Raw genomic sequence first — 21708 nt, forward strand, 5'->3', positions numbered from 1 at the left:
ATGCAGTAAATGTGGAAAAAGCTACAATATAATGATAGTTGGAATGATAAATATAACTAATGTAATATTTCTCATTTGCTGTGTAAATGTTAAAAAAGTTATAAATTAAATTGGAGTGTTACTGTAATAATAATAATAAAAAATTTATAAAATAATTAACAATAATGTAGCGTAACTTATAAAGAGAAGTTACAATTAATGTTTTAGTTGGAAGATGCAGGATATTTAATATTACAAAAATTAACAAAAAAGGTTTTAAAATGCAGTTTAAATATTAAGACATTGTAACAAGTATAATGGTAGTTTGTTCAACTTGCAGTGTAGACTTCTAAAAAGGAATGTGCGATTATGACAGTGTTTGAAAATTTGCAGTATATTATATTGTTTGAATTTGTCATTTTCCAGAGATATAATAATTACGTGCATTAATAGGTGTTGCAGTTTGTTTCTTTCTAAGGGTCTATTTCTGTAAGTACAGTAAACAATGCATTACCGTATCAACCTTTAAATTGGGCGCATTGGTTATAATCATACAGAGTATGAAAGGTCATATTCAGATACTAGAGGTGCAGTCAGATCTTCTTGTTCATGGTATTGCCATTATCATCATACAATATATGATATTAGCAATTAGTAATATGCAAAAATTATTCCCTCATGCTCTATGATGTGGCCACATGGTTGTTATAATATAGAGTTATGGGTAATAAAAGAGAGTTATGGGTAATAATGTAATGGAAATTGATTTGATGTAGGCCGTGTCACTGTTCCATAGATGGTATACATATTTTGAGAATCACCCTATAGACAAAGAACATGATTGCTGAAAAACCTAAGTCTGAATCGAGCCTTAAATCAGTGATGTCATATGCTTGCCTTATCATTATTGTCAATTCCCAATTGTCTACTTATTGTCAAAACTCTGTAAAGCTGTCATTTTTCCCAAAAGATATTCTTTTCCTAGCTAACTTGTTTCCTAGCTTATATGTCAGAAGCACATCAGTTACAATATTCACAGTGGGTGGAACTCTGCAGCATAATTGAACAAAAGCATGCTTTAACATTGGTACAAAACCTCCGCTTTATGCAGCACAAGCATGCATTCAGTTGGTGCAAAAGTTGATTTTAATGCAACACAATAGTGCATACAGTTGGTACAAATGTTGAGCTGTATGCAATAAAAGAATGCATACAATTAATACAAAAGCAAAGCTTAGTAGTGCAATACAAGAATACAATACAGTTGGTACAAAAGCAGCTGATGCAATGTTAGAATGCATGCATTTGGTACACTGACTTAGCTCAATACAACTTTGTTATACAAAGATAGTGCAGCAACTTTTGTTTTATGCAGCACATGATACATCAGTTCTGCTCAGAGCAACTTGTTTTTGTATAGTTATTATAGTGAAGATTGATGAAACAGCTCAGATTTATGCAACACAGGTGCATATGCTGTTTATACATCAAATTAGATGCAACACAGGTGCTTATGCTGTTGATGAAACTTCTCAGATTAATGCAACACTGACCTGTGCATGTACTGTTGATGCAACAGCTCAGTTTAATGCAGCAGAGGTGCACCTCTGTTGATGGAACAGCTCAGTTTAATGCAGCAGAGGTGCACATACTGTTGATGAAACAGCTCAGCTTTGATGCAACACGGGTGCATATTATTGTTGATGGAACAGCTCATATTTAATGCAACACAGGTGCATATACTGTTGATGGAACAGCTCAGATTTATTGCAACACTGACCTGTGCATGTACTGTTGATGCAACAGCTCAGTTTAATGCAGCAGAGGTGCACATCTGTTGATGCAACAGCTCAGTTTAATGCAGCAGAGGTGCACATACTGTTGATGAAACAGCTCAGCTTTGATGCAACACGATAGTGCATATTATTGTTGATGGAACAGCTCATATTTAATGCAACACAGGTGCATATACTGTTGATGGAACAGCTCAGATTTATTGCAACACTGACCTGTGCATGTACTGTTGATGCAACAGCTCAGTTTAATGCAGCAGAGGTGCACATATGTTGATGGAACAGCTCACAGTTAATGCAACACAGGTGCATATAAACTGTTGATGAAACACCTCAGTTTTGATGCAACACGGGTGCATATTATTGTTGATAGAACAGCTCATATTTAATGCAACACGGGTGCATATACTGTTGAAGGAACAGCTCAGATAAATGCATCGCAGGTTCATGTACTGTTAATGCAACAGCTCAGATTAATGCAGCATAAGTGCATATATGCAACACAGGTGCATCTAGTGTTGAAGCAACAGCTCAGATTAATGCAACATAAGTGCATATGCTATTGATGCAACAGATCAGATTAATGCAACATAAGTGCATATGCTATTGATGCAACAGATCAGATTAATGCAACATAAGTGCATATGCTATTGATGCAACAGCTCAGATTAATGCAACATAAGTGCATATGCTATCGATGCAACAGATCAGATTAATGCAACACAGTTGCATGTACTGTTGACGCAACAGCTCAGATTTATGCAACACAAGTGCTGTTTGATGCAACAGATCAGATTAATGCAACACGGGGGCCTCCGTTGCCGAGTGGTTAAGGTCGCTGACTTCAAATTACTAGCCCCTCATTGATGTGGGTTGGAGCCTCACCCGGGGCGTTGAATTCTTCATGTGAGGAAGCCATCCAACTGGTTTACAGAAGGTTGGTGGTTCTACCCAGGTGCTGGCTTGTGATGGTAATAATGCATAGAGGGGCACCTGGGGTCTTCCTCCAGCATAAAAGCTGGAATGTCGCCATTATCACCTATAATTGTGTCGGTGTGAGGTTAAACCCAATAAAATAATGCAACACAGGTACTTTTACTCTTGATGCGACAGCATTGATAAATGCAATACAGGTACATAAGATAAGATGTGGTCTATAAACTCAACTTTATGCAAAAACAGTTTATATGCAGTTGGTACTTGGGCTGATATAGCTTAATGCATATTATGTATTTTTATAGTTTGTACTACAGTCACTTAGCATAAACATGATAAAGTGCACATTGTTGGTACAACACTTTAACGAGTGCAAGACTACTGTCAAGAGGTGGTAGGAAAAATATGAGGTTTCAAAATATTGGCTGAAGACAACACATTTAAGTTCAAGTTGTCTTTTGGAGAACAGGTTGATAGTGTTAACTTCAAGATAATCTAACAGTTGTATGTAACTGAAATGCTGTTGGAAAAGATGGGTGTTAAACCCAACAAAACAAACAAACTCAGATACTTGTAGGCCTGAACCCCTGCGAGGAATTCAAGAAATAGTTGTTGAATCTAGTTCTAGAATAGTTCATAAACATTGAATGGCCATTCTAGAACAAATTCTTGAACTCCTTGTTCTAGAATGGCAATTTAATGTTCTTGAACTATCCAAGAACTAGTTCAAGTATTTTTTTGTTGTTGTTGGATTTAACGTTGCACCGACACATGATAGTTCAAGTATTAATTCTGCAATGATCTTGAACAATTCAAGAACTTCTAGATATGATTACAGAAGTTCAATATAATTGTGTCCATTCCTTTGACTATTCAAGAACAAATTTAAGAACCCTGTCGAAAATTTCATGAACTGATCTTGGCAGGGGCAACAAACAACATTTTTAGCTCATCTGATTTTTTGAAAAAAATGAGTTATTGTCATCACTTGAGCGGTTGTTGGCGTTGGCGTCTGCGTCGGCATTGCCTGGTTAAGTTTTATGTTTAGGTCAGCTTTTCTCCTAAACTATCAATGCTATTGCTTTGAAACTTGGAATACTTGTTCACCATCATAAGCTGACCCTGTATAGCAAAAAACATAACTCCATCTTGCTTTTTGCAAGATTTATGGCCCCTTTTGTACTTAGAAAATATCAGATTTCTTGGTTAAGTTTTATGTTTAGGTCAACTTTTCTCCTAAACTATCAAAGCTATTGCTTTGAAACTTGGAATACTTGTTCACCATCATAAGTTGACCCTGTACAGCAAGAAACATAACTCCATCCTGCTTTTTGCAAGATTTATGGCCCCTTTTGCACTTAGAAAATATCAGATTTCTTGGTTAAGTTTTATGTTTAGGTCAACTTTTTCTCTTAAACTATCAAAGCTATTGCTTTGAAACTTGCAACACTTGTTCACCATCATAAGCTGACCCTGTACAGCAAGAAACATAACTCCATCCTGCTTTTTGCAATAATTATTGCCCCTTTTGGACTTAGAAAATCATTTTCTTGGTTGAGTATTATGTTTAAGTCAACTTTTCTCATAAACTATCAAAGCTATTGCTTAAAACTTGCAACAGTTTTTCACCATCATAAGTGGACACTGTACATCAAGAAACATAAATCTATCCCGCTTTTTGCAAGAATGATGGCCCTTTTTAGACTTAGAAAATCATGGGTAGGACAATATTTCTATTACACAAAAAAAATCAGATGAGCGTCAGCACCTGCAAGGTGGTGCTCTTGTTTTGAAACTACATTACTATTGTTTAGCAGGCTGACCATCTAAGCCAATGGCACATCCTATGAAATCTGTCACCTATAGGTCAAAGTGATGTTCAGTCAGTGGCCAGAGACTGTTTTTGTTTTTAGTCTCAGTCACTGTGAAATGACATTTTACACCCTCAACAAATGACATGAGTAAAACAGTAAACTAGAGTGGAATTGGGAGCATAATAAGAAGTAAACAATTGCTGCATAAAATACAAAATTTAAACAATTCATAATTTAATTTAATCTCAGGATTGAAATTCAGATACTAGCTTTGCTTCAGGATCGTGAAAACTTGTGACATTTTCAAAGGATTTTATATTTTTTAAAATAAACAATTATTGACAACACCATAATTACTTATCTGATATTCATTATACTCGTGTTCCTTTTTAAACCATTACTTACTGTAGTAGGATAAATATTTCCTTATTTGCTGCACAAACTTCTCAAAAATTGCTGAATCACATGTGCAAAAAATTTCCCAGCATGCAACAAAAAAATGGAAACTGATCATGAGGCATTATAAATTTAATGTTCAAGAACAGTTCAAGAACTTATTCATTATTGTAAAAGGTAATAGACCTAAGTTTTTTTTGTATAATGAATGAACAGTTCAGAAACACAATTGGGTTCAAGAACTGGTACTCAGAACTAGAAAAAGGTTTTGAATTTTATAGTACTTTTAATGAACCTGTGTTCATGAACAATTTTTGTTCTAGACCAGCTGTTCAAGAACTCAGGTAAAGTTCTATAAGTTCTTGAACTTTTGCAGTTTTTGAACCAATGTTCAAGAACCATCATTGTTCTAGAACCACAGTCTACGAACTGTTTTGCAGGTTCAAGAACAGTTCTTCAGAAGTTTTTGAATGTTCAAGAACTTAATACTAGTTCTAGAACATTTTTTACAGGGGAATGGACAATATTCAGGGTTTTACAGAGCAAACTCGGAGATCAGAGCACTGAGGAGCCTGAAATTCTATCCAAAAGCCACCAAAAGTCTGTATATGAAAAAGATCCCCCTACTATATAAAAAACACCTAGAAGCGGGGTCTTTTATATAGACTTTTGGTGGCTTTTGGATAGAATTTCAGGCTTATGTGATCAGAGTATGTAAGCAATTTCTCTGGGATATTGCTATTATCTTTCAGACTTGCAATAAATGTAGACACATATTTCACTGTTTCTCCTTTGCTGTAGTGTCAACAAGTCTCATAAAAAGTGTTCTTCGTTCATTTAATACCATGAGAGAAGAAATGCTGCTCATTTCCTCTAAATATTTGACAGTTCTTTTAAAGTTTATGGTTGTGTAGAAAACTGGATGCTTGGGAAAATTACCATGTAGGGAATTACTGCAGACTAAAAGGAATTAGATTGTACTTTTAACTTCCCATGTTGTTGGATGTTGTTTAATGGGTTTAGTGGAATTATGGCCCCTTAAAGTTCATTTTTGAATGACATTTATCTGGACAGTTTCTGGTGGGATTTTGACTGAAACATTATAGGAAATGATCATTACTTACATGCATAGTGCCTAGTTGGGCATTTACTACTAGTTTCACAGTTGAATGATTTTAGGCAGAATTTTAGGCAGAGTTGCAGGCCTTTGAAAATGTTGCCAATACTTCTTTTGACTTGTGCTCGATTCTTTTTAGGTAAACTACTTGTTAGATTTCAGCCTAACATTTTAGGAAGATTTGATTGAGTGTTACTCCATTCGTGTTGAATGACTTGCTAGAGTTATTGGGTGCACCTTTCAAGGTCTTTTTTGAATGAAGTCTGATTGGACTTGACACCTGTAACTGTTGTGGGATTTGAATGAAACTTAAAAGAAACATTCTGCAAGATTTTTGCTTGAAAATGTGGTGGAGTTTAGAATCTCGATCATGTGAAGACTTCTTTAAAACTTACTAAATTATAACAGATTTTAACAAAACTTGGCATAGTGAATCAGTATCATAGGTCTTACGTTCGCGTGTTTTAGGCACTTCTGTGTATCTGTCTTTAATTCTTGTGTTCACCTACCCTCGGAAAATGCATTTGATTTTAATGTGTAAAAAACATGCCAACAAAGCTGTAAGTTTGGCATCTCTTATATTCTAGCTGGAATAGGAAACCAATGAAACAAAGCTACAGTTTCTATTTAGACTTTTTGTGCATTACTTTAAGGAAGATTTAATATGCTTCTCCTGAGAAGTTCAAGTTTTTTGTAGGTTTCAACCATTTATACCAGTTTCAGAAGTGCACTAAAACATGAAAAACAGTAGATAAAAGGGTGCAGTGAAATGTTGAAATGAAATGAAATGAAATGGAATGAAACGGAATTATTGAAATGAAATCTTTAAAAGGCCACAAGTGGGAAGGTCATTCAAATGCCTTAGATCTCATGAGTTTTTAATCATTTTTAGTTCTCTTTTCTAAGAAATAACTTTATTTCCTCTTACTTGAAATTCTAACCAGCTCTAAATTAAGTTAAGAATTTTAGGTTTGAAATCTTAGATTCAAAAATCAATACCCTGTTGATGATGTCTGCAACATGAGGGAATTGATACAGAAACATATAAAAAAAAGGGCACAGATTTCTTAAAGTACACTAGATTTAATATTACTGTAAAAGTAGTTATATTTACAAGTAAAAAACTTTCTGAATGAAAGGATAATGCATGTTTTTTTGTGTTATAACATCTGCAGAATCCCGAGGGAACGGTTGGTGCCCGAGCCCGATAGGATGATTATAAGTTATAAGATGATTTTTTTAAAATGAAAATTACAGTAAAGTTGTGAAAAGAGGCAAACATTGAATGAATCGGGTAAAAGAAAAAAAATGTGTTAAAAAATGAAAATGTGAAACGAAAAAAAGTACCTTGACGAGCTGTTTTCAGTTTAAAGGATGATTTGTGAACTTGAAACAAATCTGTTTATCAACACGTCAAAGTAGCTATTCCCTGGATATCTGAACTGTCTGAATATTCTTCAAAAAAGTGATTCTGAAACTTTTGTAATATGTGTAGTGGAAATGTAACTTGTTAACTGTGGATTATGTTTGAAGTAACGGCACACCAGGAAAAAGGATAATATAAATGTAGAAAGATGATGTTGCAAAGGGATATAAGTACCCAGTGTGACGAGTTTGATTTAGACACGATACCAATTATAGTTCTTGAAGTAAGTACCGCTTTGTTACTTAAAGTATCTTTGGGTTTAGTACTTTAATAGCTATTCTTATACAGTCTAACCTGTCTTAAGTAGCCAGCCAGGGGAAACAGACAGTTTGACTGCTTAAGCCAGGTGACTGCTGATTGGAGGGGCAGCTAGTATATTACTGTACATATATTTCAGACTTCTGACCAGTGTTCAGTCATGAATTTAGGCCCATTTCTTTTTCATTTTACTCTTATCATTTTACCAGGATACATTGACATGCATTTATCTTTGCAATACTTATATAATATATAATGGTGTTCTTAGCAATCAACAACTCCGACGTTTGTTTTACAACAAAAATTGTCATTTTCTTTGGCTTGCAAAAACAGATTCAGTATGTGAGAGTGCTTTTTATGCCCCCAGCATCTACTGATGCAGGAGGCATATAGTGATTGTCCTGTCCGTCCGTTCGTTTGTTCGTCCGTCCGTATGAGGTTAACCAAATGGGACCGTTTCGTCTAGCATCAATACCCCTAACTAGAATGACTTGATACTAATGCAGATGTAACCTGTGACCATTCCTCATCTTCAGACATCACCTGACCTCAGTTTGACCTTGACCTTGAACTCGACCTAGTTTTGGACTTAGGTTGCTTTGTATCGACAAGGATGCCACCGGGGGGATCAAGCGTTTATTGAATGCAGCTACTTGTTTCCCTTGCCTCTGTTTGGGATGCTTTGCACATGTACTTGCATAATAATGTCTGAGACTCTGACACAATATTTATTTTGTTCTTAGTCATTTTCGGCCCAGTTAATAATCAAACAACAAAAATTGACTTTAATTAAGTCAATTAACTAAATAATGGTAACAAAATCTCAGTTAGCATAGTTTACAATACTTATAATGTGCGAAGCAAGAGGTAGTTTTAATCTTTTGTTTGGAAAAAAAAACGTACTAACGATAATCAGTGCAGCCAATTTCGCATCTTTTCTACAAACAGTTTAAATCTGTAATTAATTGATCATTTAACATCAATTAGTAATTAACTTCTTCAACGGCCACAAAGTTAGCATGTTCTTGTAGGTGTCAACATTTTTTTCCATTGGTCAAAAATTGTGGTAAAGTCACGCGAAACTTAGCAATCACGTGTTTTTCAAATCGGGTATCGTCGGCGAAGACTGCCGTTTTCAAGGGCAGTTAACTCTTTTTCAGTACCGGTGTCGTATAATTTTGATTGCATAGTTTTGTTTCTTAGATGATTGTCCTTCAATATCCAAAGTTTGAAGAAATTCTATTATTTGGAAAAGTTTCGCCCATCTCATATACAGGAAATTCTAGCGTACGCCTTTAAGTGCTTAATTTTTGTAGATCATTTTCTTGTTAGCCCACCATCATCAGATGGTGGGCTATTCAAATCACTCTGCGTCCGTGGTCCGACGTCCGTCCTTCCGTCCTTCCGTTAACAATTTCTCGTTATCGCATCTCCTCAGAAACTACTGGGGGGATTTTGACCAAACTTTGTCAGAATGATGTATTGGTACCCTAGTTGTGTCCCCCTGAAAATCAGACTGGTTTAACAATTTATGAGTGAGTTATGGCCCTTTTTTTATTTCTATATTTTACATAGATTTATATAGGGAAAAACTTTGAAAACCTTCTTGTCCAAAACCACAGAGCCTAGGGCTTTGATATTTGGTTTGAAGCATCATCTAGTGGTCCTCTACCAAAAGTATTCAAATTATTTCTCTGGGGTCAAATATCGCCCCGCCCTGGGGGTCACATCGTTTATATAGACTTATATAGGGAAAAACTTTGAATAACCTCTTGTCCAAAACCACAGGGCCTAGGGCTTTGATATTTTGTATGTGACATCATCTAGTGGTCTTCAACTAAGATTGTGCAAATTATACCCCTAGGGTCAAATATGGCCCCGCCCTGGGGGTCATATGGTTTACATAGACTTATATAGGGAAAAACCTTGAAAATCTTCTTGTCCAAACCACAAAGCCTAGGGCTTTGATACTTGTAATGTAGCATCATCTAGTGGTTCTCTACCAAGTTTGTTCAAATTATGCCCCTAGGGTCAAAAATGGCTCCGCCACGGGGGTCACATGGTTCATATAGACTTGTATAGGGAAAAGCTTTTAAAATGTTCTTGTCAATAACTACAACATTCAAATTTGGACCACATGTAAATTTTTAAGTGGCAAGATGAACCTTGACATGAGTTGACCTTGATTTTGACCTAGTGACCTACTTTCACATTTCTGTAGCTACAGCCTTCAAATTTGGACCACATGTATATTTTTGAGTGGCAAGATGAACCTTGACATGAGTTGACCTTGATTTTGACCTAGTGACCTACTTTCACATTTCTGTAGCTACAGCCTTCAAATTTGGACCACATGCATAGTTTTGTGCACTGGAAAAAACTTTGACCTTGATTTTGACCTAGTGACCTACTTTCACATTTTTGAAGGTACAGGCATCAAATTTGGACCATATGCATAGTTCCGTGTTTCAAAATTAAATTTGACATTGATTTTGACCTAGTGACCTACTTTTACATTTCTCAAGCTACAGCCTTCAAATTTGGACCACATGCATAGTTTTGTGAACTGAAAAAAACTTTGACCTTCACATTGACCTAGTGACCTACTTTCACATTTTTGAAGGTACAGGCTTTGAATTTGGACCACATGCATAGATTTGTGTTCTGAAGTGTAATTTTACCTTGATTTTGGCCTAGTGACCTACTTTCACATTTCTCAAGCTACAGCCTTCAAATTTGGACCACTTGCGTAGTTTTGTGTACTGAAATGAACTTTGACCTTTACATAGTTTTGTATTCCAAAAAAAAAAATTGACCTTGATTTTGACCTAGTGACCTACTTTTACATTTTTCAAGCTACAGCCTTCAAATTTGGACCACATGCATAGTTTTGTATACCAAAACAAACTTTGACCTTTACATTGACCTAGTGACCTACTTTCACATTTTTGAAGGTACAGGCTTCAAATTTGGACCACATGCATAGTTTTTATTCCAAAATAAAATTTGACCTTGATTTTGACCTCGTGACCTACTTTTACATTTCTCAAGCTACAGCCTTCAAATTTAGACCACTTGCATAGTTTTGTGTACCGAAACAAACTTTGACCTTAAGATTGACCTAGTGACCTACTTTCACATTTCTGTAGCTACAGGCTTCAAATTTAGACCACATACATAGGATTATGTACCGAAACAAACTTTGACCTTGACATTGACCTAGTGACCTACTTTCACATTTCTCAAGCTACAGCTTTTGAATTTGGACCACATGCACAGTGTTGTGTACGGAAATGAAATTTGACCTTGAGCTGGTCAAGTCTAGAAATTTGGAACACTCAAAAATGGCACATTGGTGGGCGCCAAGATCACTCTGTGATCTCTTGTTTATTTAATCATATATTATTGCTTTCTTCACATGGCAATACAAATTTACAAGGCATGCACGGAAACTAAAAACAAGAATTTCATAAATTCATTGGTATACAGATCATATATTAAAGACTATAAAGGTCATCTTTTTTCCATTGTAAATTGTAACTGTGTTTAGAGACAGCCTGTCAACAAAGACCACTTTTTTTCATTGCTTAAAGTTCCATAATGCTTTTAATTTCATGTTGAAACATCTACATAGATGATATGCTTAACCCTTACCTTGCTAAATATCTAATATCACGGATGTGCAGGCTGATCTTGGTCTGCACTGGTCGCAAAGGCAGAATCATTTGCCGCCAGCAGGCTAAGGTTTAATTACATGATTAGAAAAGCACTACTTACACATACTACTGCATATGAACAAATGGCGTAAGAGCCTGGAAGGGAGATAATCAAAAACAAAAGGTTCAATAAAATTTTCTACCATGTTAATAAATATTCAAACATACGACATATATTGGAAAAAACAACTTTAAAAATAGAATTTAACAAGTAATTAATATATTAACTGTTCATAACAAAAATCATGGAAGCCACGTTACCAACAAAGGTGTTGTGAGCCTTTTAAGTGTGATTATATTTACAGACAAGATTAGTTGTAATTTGAAAGTGAAAGAATTAATAAACTATTTTAATTCTGAATATATTTTGATATTGGAGTGCTTATTAATAATTATCTCTGCATCAGGCATGCCCATTCACATGAACAATTAAATAGCTAGGTTCATATATAAAAAAAAAAAAGACTCGTCTTAGTTCTAAATTTTGACTTTAATTGATTTAAATTATGATTTTGAAATCATAAAATCCTACACGTTTCTAGATTCTATTTAATTATGGAAGTTTGTTGTAACCCATTTTATTATTTCTGTCATTTTCAATTCATTACAGAACTTAAAATAGATAAAGAAAGTAAATAAATATTAATTTAAATTCAATGTCTATTGTTTGACATGAAGCAGCTAACCAATAGAAATCATTTGTTTATTTTCTAAGTAGCCATGCAACATCATGAACCGCATATTAATACGATGTCCTGAAAAAATGAATAATAAAGGTGAAATTTTATGAAAAGCTAAGTCAGGTGATATTAACGTCAACTTTCGTATTGACTTAAACTTTATGGTTTTCATTTCGATTTGCTTTGATTCTTTTTGGAAACTTTGAAGTAAATTATAGGTTAAGGTAAAAATGATTATGAATACAGAATAATGAACAGTCTCAAAAAACACCTTCAATAAAAGAGTTGTCTCATCAATATAATTTATTAAAGGCCGGAGTAAAAAAATGTTAGGTAGAATATAAATTCATCCATAATACTTAAACTGCCAAAACTAATAACGCTTAATGAAAGTATGAATTTTCGTAGTTTACATAGATGTAGGGCCATGATTTAAACCATCTTAAAGACCTGCTCCAGTCCTACCTTTTAACCTTGAATTGTCACTGAAAAAGCATGAAAATCCTGACTATGAACAGTGACACCTGTCAAAATAGAGTCTATTTTATATAAAATTCTATATAAAATACCTGTGGTTTTCCTATAAAAGTGTGGCTGTGGCGTTAACTGTTACCTATTGTAATCATGGGTTGCATACACACAATAGATTTTGAATAGCCGCGGAGCAGGGCTTTAAGCTATGCTTTGATTCTGACCATAGATTATGAGTATGGTCTTCTAACATGTTGACATCAACGGAATAAAAATAAGGTGAATATAAGCATTTCGTACAACGCATGTGTAAAAACATCCATGGAGCACCCCAAAAATAGTAAAGAAAGATGTGGTGATTGCCTGCATAAAGGTTCCCTATGGTTTTGGAGGTCAGTAGGTCAAAGGTCAAGGTTACAATTACAGTGGCCTTGAGTAGCTGGAGAACACTTGGGGCAAAAAGCCATCATTTGTTTGTGATCAGGTGATGACCCCTTGTATTTTTGGCATTAGGAGGACAGAGGTCAAGGTCATAGTGGCATTGAGGCTGATAAGTTTCCAATACATTTATTGGAGAATACTTTGCCCTAAGACTGTCAAACGTTAGAGGATGATTGCTTTTGGTCTGTGTTTTTGTATGTAGGTCAAAGGGGAATGACAAAGTGAAATTTAAAACAGCAATATATATAATATATAATATAATTGCCCATGATCAGTTGATGATCCATCACTGAAAATAACACCCATTAGATGTAACCTCTGGTAGGTCATCTGGAGAGGGTTATTGTAGTTTGTTTCTTTTACATTTCAACATGAAGCCAGTCCAAACTGTCCACAGAATCATACCACCATTAGTCCAAAAATATTTCCAGAATAGACTGCAATGGACTTATGACCCAGGTGTTCAAATGACATTTTTGTTTAAATTTCTGTATTATCGGTCTAGTGGCCCAGTTTACATGCCCAACCATAATTCTGTTTTGGCCTTAAAGACACAAAATGCATTAAAAAGGACAGCACAAAATGCATTTAAAAGGACAGTGGATGAGTGGCAGCCTTTCAGCTAGATTTTTGTTTGTGATTTACTTTTGTCAGTCATTGTAAGAGGTGCTGTCAATCAATCCTTCATAAACGATTTTCTGTGATTTTCAATTTGGTTTAAAATTCTCAAAAAAAATTCTTAGATGATGAGGAATTTAAATTAAATTTCACTAACTTAACAAAGGTGGATTTTGTTGTTGTTGTTGTTGTTCGGATTTATGATAACATTATCATATTTTGAAGTGTTAATGAGCGATAGAAATTCTATTTTGTCAGTGTTGTAAGTTGGTTTTTATTTTGCTAATACTGTAGATTTAAGAGTAGCAATACCGGTAGTACTATTTTTGATTAGGCTGAAGGTGTTCCAGTGGTAAAATGTTACATCATTTTAACCTTTACCCTGCTAAATTTCTAAAATGGACTAGTCCATCACCCATTTTGGGCGATACCATTTATTATTTGAAGGGGTTTTCACTGAAAATTTACTGACTGAATAGCGAACAGTGCAGACATTGATCAGACTGCACGGATGTGCAGGCTGATCTTGGTCTGCACTGGTGGCAAAGGCAGAATCACTTGCCGCCAGCAGGCTAAGGGTTAAAAAGATTTTGAGCCCCATGTGGTTCTGGGACGATCTGTGTATGAAAAGAATTGGAACCACTGCCTTACCCTTGCATGGTCGTAAGAGGCGACTAATAGGGTCTTAACACTTGGTTTTGCAGTAACTCTTTGATTCCAGCAGGTAAGCAAATTTTGATTCCATACCACATGTTTTTATTTCGATGTAAATGAGATGTGAAACCAAAATTTGTAGTCCTGTTTGGCGCCATATAACCTATACTGTGTTGGTGCGCCGTAAAACCCAAGTAAATAAATAAAAAGATTTTGATAGAAGAATGTAACAGCTTTTTTTTTTTTTTTTTTTTTTTTTTTTTTTTTTAAATTGAACAACTCATATTTTTGTTGATGTGTAATAATTAGTTTAAAAGATGGTTGAATCAGATTTTGGATGAATATAATGGATTTGTTCAAAATTTTCAACATGTGATTGCATGCACTTCTTGGTGTTCACTTAGTGCATGAATAAAGTTGGATAGTCACAGGTGGTATTTTTAAAATATGATTTTTGTGTCCTGGTCCAACCAAGAAATAGTAATTTTAGCATTGATATTAATTTGATGAAATTTTCTTTTCCAAAAAAATGTTCTGAAGATAGGACTTGTTAAAGATTTTCATTAACATACTTGGAATTCTTGAAAAATTCAAAATGAAAAATTGTGATTACCTCCCTTTGCATATCTTGATTGGAAATAAATAATTCAGAAGCTAGATTTAAGTTTATGGAATAAACTAGAAATTATATTGAAAAAAGAAAAATGAAATGTAGATGTGTTAAAATAATGTTATGTAAAGGGAGGTGTTTACAAAATTGTACAAAAAGTCAATGAGACATTATATATTTGTATAGTGATCTACATGTATTTTCGTTCTTTAAATAAATCTCTAAAGAATATTTGAAAAGTGAAAAATGTCATAAAATGTTGATTCAGAGTGTGATTGACCACCTTTAAAATATCAAAGCAGAAGGCAATTCGGGTTAAGCCACTAGGTTGTGTCCCAGCCATCCCTAGCTGACCTCTTTTTGCTCAGTTGAACTTCTAATTCATGTTAATATCTGTATTTTTTTTTTTACTTTGGGCCCATGATCCTATGTCCTTGAGCCCATCCCATGAGCCTATCCCTGGTTTTCCAGGATCCCTTCAAGACTATAAATCTAAAAGTTACCCGAGTTCTAACCCCAGGGGTGGCATTAACTGTACTCTGTGATCATATGACAGAAGGCAGTGTATCAGAGGTCATTCAGTCTCCACCAGAAGTTGTCAGTTTATTGAGGGAACAAGTTGACGCCTCAATTCCGGAGGGTTCTGTTACTGGTCAAAGCTCATTTTGAGAAAATCAGCGTTAAAGTTTCCAGTTATAATCTTATCTGTTCAACAGCTGGAACAAAATGAAATCATGTAAAATGTTGTAAATGTTATCATTTGGATACAACTCCATTTTTGTCAAAATACTAGTTGGATCATTGACACAGTGAAATTGAGGCGATGAAGTCATACTGATAATTGAAGCCAAGAAGGATGCAAGGGAAATAACTGTATTTAGCATGATATTTCTGCTAATAGAGTTGCATATCTTGAATCATGTTATTGAGTTGCAGTGTCTGGGGAAAGAAAATTATATGTTTTTCATCCAATTATTAGTGTATTAAAAATTTAAAACACATTCAAGATGGTATATAACAGACAATTTTGTGATTGCTAACAAAGATATCAAAATTTTTTAGCTCATAGTAAAATTTCTGCCATTTTGCCACTTCTTTAATCTTTAGATCACAACTAGAATCAGTTCCTGGTGAATATTCCATATCATAGATATTCTGTAAAAGAATTAGAATTTCAGGTTCACCCAAGAGACACCAACTGTCACATAATTTGTCATTTAACTGAAGTATATATCCTTTGTATAATGTCATAAATCCGATATTGTAGCACTATGCCTCTAGATTTACGCAAGTGTTTCGAAAACATCGCAAAATAAGATACAGTGAGTTTTAGACAAAACAAAAGAGAGACTTTGGTACCAAGTTTGAAAAGTTTGGGTAAACTTCATTTGAAAACCTCCAAATACAAAGTACATTGGGGTTTACTGGAGTTGCATATGTCTTTAATGTTTGTCCTTCCCTCTGTCTGTCATGTCCGCTCCATATCTTCTTAACTGCTGTGAAGATTTTCATAAAACTTGTGTCAATTCCTAACCTCATCAAGACAATGTGAAGAGTGTACATTCCAGGTCACTAGGTCCAAGGTCAAGGTCACATATGGATGTCAGAGGTCTGATGGCTTAATTTTGTTTCTGCTCCGTATCTTCTAACCGATTTGGAAGATTTTCATTAAATTAGCTTCTTGAAACATCCATACCATATGTATTATCTAAACCCATCAGGATCTCTTGTAGAGTGCACAGCCCAGGTCACTTCCATCCAAGGTAAAGGTCATTTTGAAGTCAAAGGTCAAATAGCTGAACATTGTGTCCACGTTGTGTTAAAAAACCTGGGAAATTTTTTATGAAATCAGTATCAGTTTTTTACCTGATCATCGAGCACACAACCCAGTCACTAGCTCCATGCAAGGTCAAAGGTCAAACAGCTGAATTTAGTTTTAGCTCTGTATCTTCTAAACTGCACTGAGGACTTGTTAAACTGGCATCAATTTTAATTCTTATCAAGACCACTTACAAAACACATGACCTGGATCACTTAAAGTCCAGGGTCACACTTAAAAGGTCAAAGATCAAATAGCTTAAATTCTTAACTCCATATAAGTAGGATCAGTTGTTAACATCATCAAGATGACATGCAAGGTGAAAGAAATATTCATTATTCATGGGAATATAGGGTATTTCTTCATAACTAACGTTTTTATACGCCCGAAGGGACGTATTATGTTATGACGCCGGTGTCCGTCCGTCCATCCATCCGTACGTACGTTAGCAATTTCGTGTCAGCTCTGTAACTCTTGAACCCCTTGAAGGATTTCAAAGAAACTTTACACAAATGTTCACCACACAGAGACGACGTGCAGAGCACTTGTTTCAGGTGACTAATTTCAAGGTCAAGGTCACACTTAGGAGTTAAAGGTCATATGAGTGTGTTTCATGTCTGCTCTGTAACTCTTGAATTGCTTGAAGGATTTCAAACAAACTTGGTACAAATGTTTACCACAATGAGACGACTTGAAGAGCGCTTGTTTCGGATGACTAGCTTCAAGGTCAAGGTCACACTTAGGAGTGAAAGGTCATATATGACTTTGCTGTGTCCGCTCTGTAACTCTTGAACTACTTGAAAGATTTCAATGAAACTTTGCACAAATGTTCACCACACTGAGGCAACATGCAGAGCGCATGTTTTGAATGACTTGCTTCAAGCTCAAGATCACACTTAGGGGTCAAAGGTCATATATGTCTTTGCTTTGTGTATATTGCTCTGCATTGCAGTGCTCTTGTTTTTATTTGGCAGATCCCTTTTTTGTTCTCTTACAATATTTTTTTTTGTATTACTTCCCTTACTATAAATAGCTTATTTTGAAACTTTTTTATTATTGGCCATAGGGAAAAACAGAGAACACTTTTCTGTGGTACAAGATGGATGGTACATCCAATTTTTAGATGTATTTTGACATAACTTTACCTGGTAAGAAGGTTTTTTTTGTGGACTTACAATTTTTTTTTGGAATTTCTTCTTTTTGTTGTTCCTGTCCTTTGGGCTTCAACAGTCAAGTTCTTTTTTACATCTGGTAATTAAAAATGCCATGACTTTCTTCAAAAGAAAATTCCAATGCTGTCCGTTATTGTTTCGTACTTTATACATATTGTGAATGTCACATGGGAAGTATAGATGGAGATGTCAATTAATGAAATGTACAAGAGTACTGATCTTGCAACAATTAATATCAGCTGTCATGTTTATATGTGACAGTATTGGTTTTGTGGTCAATATGTCCAATGTTGGTTCTGTTATGTTACTTCTGCATCACTTGTGGTTTCTATCGAGTTTCTGATTTCTTCATGCAATAAAGATCGTACTCTCTCAATGACAAGTTTGTGTATGTGTGACATAGTAATCGAGGATATAAAATAAAGAATCACCATTTGCGCAAATGATACCGAGTTATCTGTAGTATATGTGACATCAATATTAAAGCTGACCTGACTAATTATTGATATTTTTGTTGTTGTTGGGGTTTTTTTTGTGCGTGTAATTTATAAGTGTTCTGTGGGAATGTTCATTTCTTCCGACATGTTCAGTCATACGTTTTTTATGGGGTGTTTGATCGTAACGATGTATGTAAATGTGCCTGAGAATTTCTATGCATTTTAATGAAATAGAAAAGATTACATGCATGGAATTTGCATGAAGGATTGATTGTCTAAATCCAGGATGAAGTACAGTAAATCTGACGAATTTAGGCATCCTGATCCTGCAGAACAAACGAAATGTAGTGCACGAAAATGTGCACAAGATAGTTGTGATTTGGATAAATGTCTTGCTGTTTCTAAACACAATAACCACAGCCGCTACACAAGCATGAGAAGGAGTTTAAGCGAGGTACGTGTTAAACAAAAATTGCTCACAAAAATTTGGGTTTAAGGTAAAAGACATCATTCTGTGTCTCTTTTTGAGTAATTTAAACATAATATAGTCTTATGTGATCATCAATTAAAACTTCTCTATAGAAATTAGAGGTTCATTTTTGACACTATTATTTTATATTTTGTTATAATTATAAAAAATTAGGTAATAAGTTTAAATTATATTTTTGTCTCATCAAATTTTCATATATGTATAATTTATATTTTATAAGTTATTGAAGGAAAAAAACCAGAAAATTTATTGGATTTCTTCTATGAAGCGCAGCTGTTATATAGACCTGTTGTTTAAGGTACCTGAATTTCTAGATACGGTCACTTTATTTGTTACCCGAAAAATGACATCTTAATTTTAACTGTATTTTTTTATGTATAAAATTTCTGAGTAGGTAGAGCACAGTACTATGAATAAGGTGGTCACCTATTCATTTTCAGAGGTGAGACCCTAAATCTCCGTGACGAGAGATAATAATTGTGTCTTAAGTCAATCACTCTCGGCTTTAAGGATCTCTAATGCTTATGCTTCCCAAATTCCTTGTCTGCTCTATAATTTGAGGATTGAAGGGAAAATTGTCAACTTAAGTAAAGAAGGAGCAGGGTTCTGCCGATGCAGCGATATTGTGAGATTTATAATCTCACGTAAGAAATATGAATGTCACACTAAAATTGGTCTAGAAGCGTCAGTTGTCGCGTTAGGAAAATTTTGGGGACAAATGTGCGTATGGGATGACCGGAACTGAGTATGAATTGTACCCTATCAGAATAGAAGAGTTTCTTGCAAAAACGTCATTTTGATCAACAATTTACAATTTTAAGCTACATTTCTGTATCTGCAGACAAGAAAAGCATTCAGTCTAATGATTAACGGCCTAGTCCTTCATGCAGCTTCATAAAAAGCCTCATAGACCACACAAACCTGGTGTTGTTAATCGTTCTCCACCCACTGTCTCAGCAGGTGAAATTGAAAGTGTGTCCGTTGGCTGCTTAAAATCTGTCTACCATTCCACACTAATTGTCTCCAAAATTGAAAATGCGTCACAAAATCAAACCACAAAGGGTGCAGGAAGTTCGAATGAAGCCAAAAAGGAAAGTGACTCCAAATTTCAGGAGAGTTTATTAAAAGAGGATCAATCTCTTAAAATAAAGACTTCAGTTTTAATGGTGTTACTGTCTTATTTTAATGACATATGGTCAAAAGTTGTTGTCCCCAAGATTTTGAAAATGTCCCCACATTTTTCATACCAAGGGGACATGTGTCCCCACTATTTTTGATCCTCGGCAGAACCCTGAAAGAGTTGCGACTCACTGTTTTCCATTCAGCCTTCGAGTAGGTTAGAATAGATATGCACAGTATTCTCTGGTGTAGTTACTAAGTTGATTGCAATATGTTCCATAAAACAAACTATTGAGGCAGTGAGATCTATATTTTGCTGTTACTGTATTCCAGAAAACTTTAAAATGAATATTTTGTATTCTCGTTAATGATGAGATGGACATTTGTTTACAAGAAATTCAAACATCTTCAAATCATAAAATAAAACAGAATTTTGTTTTATTAAAAAATTTACAAGCATATAAATCTACAATACAGTTGTCAATTTATTGATATTCTTATCTGAAATTGGGAAAAGAATTGCATTTTAGGGCCAAAGCACTTCTGGACTGTCCAAAACCCTTAAACCCACATCATTTTCAAAGAACTGTTACTAATTTCTTTGTTTGGATACATTCAGAATAAAGTCGCATGGCAGAAAGTTCTCATAACAAGGGCTAACATTGTTTTTCAGCAATTTTGAAAGTTTTCTAGACTATTACATTTTTTATAAATTGCAATTTTTTAAAGGGGGACAAGTTTTTGAGAATATTTTAAATATCCAGTAGTTTTGAAAAGTACTGGAGAGGGAGTAATTGGTAAAATATGAATAAGACTGGTAAATTGTTTTATCAAAATGTTGTTCATTAAATACCAACAGATGTGAAAGAAGTTCATTTTAAGATTTGCATTCTCAACAGTTTTGTATGTGTAGATGGATGGATCTTGTTGATTTCTTAAAGCCCTGCTCCGCAGCTATTAAAATTCTTTTGTGTGTTTGCAACCCATGATTACAATAGGTAACAGTGAATGGCCATGTGCCACACTTCAGCACGAAAACCACAGGTATTTTATATAGAATTTTATATAAAATAGACTCTATTTTGACAGGTGTCACTGTTAATAGTCAGGATTTTCATGCTTTTTCAGTGACAATTTAAGGTTAAAAGGAAGGACTGGAGCTGGTCTTTAAAAGTCATTATAATATTCATTTCTTTACAATAGCAGCTGTTTCTCTTGTATTTGTTTGCAAATGGCCTACCTGTCAAAAGTTACATCTGGTGAACTGTATATAGCAAGAGCTGTGCGTAAGACAGCACGCTTGACTTTTCTCAGAGCTTGACTCTGAATTAGAGCTTAATTGCCAGTAAAAACTTTATAAAACTTTAAAACCAAAAAATTGTAAGTTAAAAAAGGGCATAACTCTGTCGAAATTCAAATCAGAGTTATGGGGATTGTTTCTCCTGGTGTAGACTTTGATAGTAAATAACTGTTTAAGTTTCAAGTCAGTAACTTTGATAGTAATGGTGATATTTGACATAATAAAAAACTTAAACCAACGCCAATGCTGGGGCGAGTGCAATAGCTCTATTTTTTCTTCGAAAAGTCGAGTTAGAAATGATTAAATTAAGGAAAAACTTATTTTACAGTTTCAGAGCTCATTATTTCATGCAAATTGTACGGATTTCACAATTCTAAGACTATAAGTATGGTATTGAAAACTATTAAATTTTCTATAGATTAAATCCAGTTGAACAACACTTTCTTTATAAAATAAATGATT

General features: G+C 34.6%; 1 protein-coding gene across 3 annotated transcripts in view; it reads left to right on the top strand.

The window, feature by feature from the left end:
• Window positions 1-21708, top strand: part of LOC128556234 (cGMP-inhibited 3',5'-cyclic phosphodiesterase 3A-like) — a 170722-nt gene that overhangs the window by 105593 nt on the left and 43421 nt on the right. Inside the window, exon 1 of one of the 3 annotated variants that reach the window (XM_053540617.1) lies at window positions 7143-7684. The exons of the other annotated variants lie outside the window; for them this stretch is intronic. Within the exon in view, the coding sequence (XP_053396592.1) occupies window positions 7610-7684 (75 nt within the window). The 5' untranslated portion in view covers window positions 7143-7609. Of the gene's footprint in view, window positions 1-7142; window positions 7685-21708 lie in introns of those variants that run through there. 3 annotated transcript variants of the gene reach the window in all.

The sequence above is a fragment of the Mercenaria mercenaria genome, chromosome 4 (assembly GCF_021730395.1).
Source record: "Mercenaria mercenaria strain notata chromosome 4, MADL_Memer_1, whole genome shotgun sequence".
NCBI classification, from domain to species: Eukaryota; Metazoa; Mollusca; class Bivalvia; order Venerida; family Veneridae; genus Mercenaria; species Mercenaria mercenaria.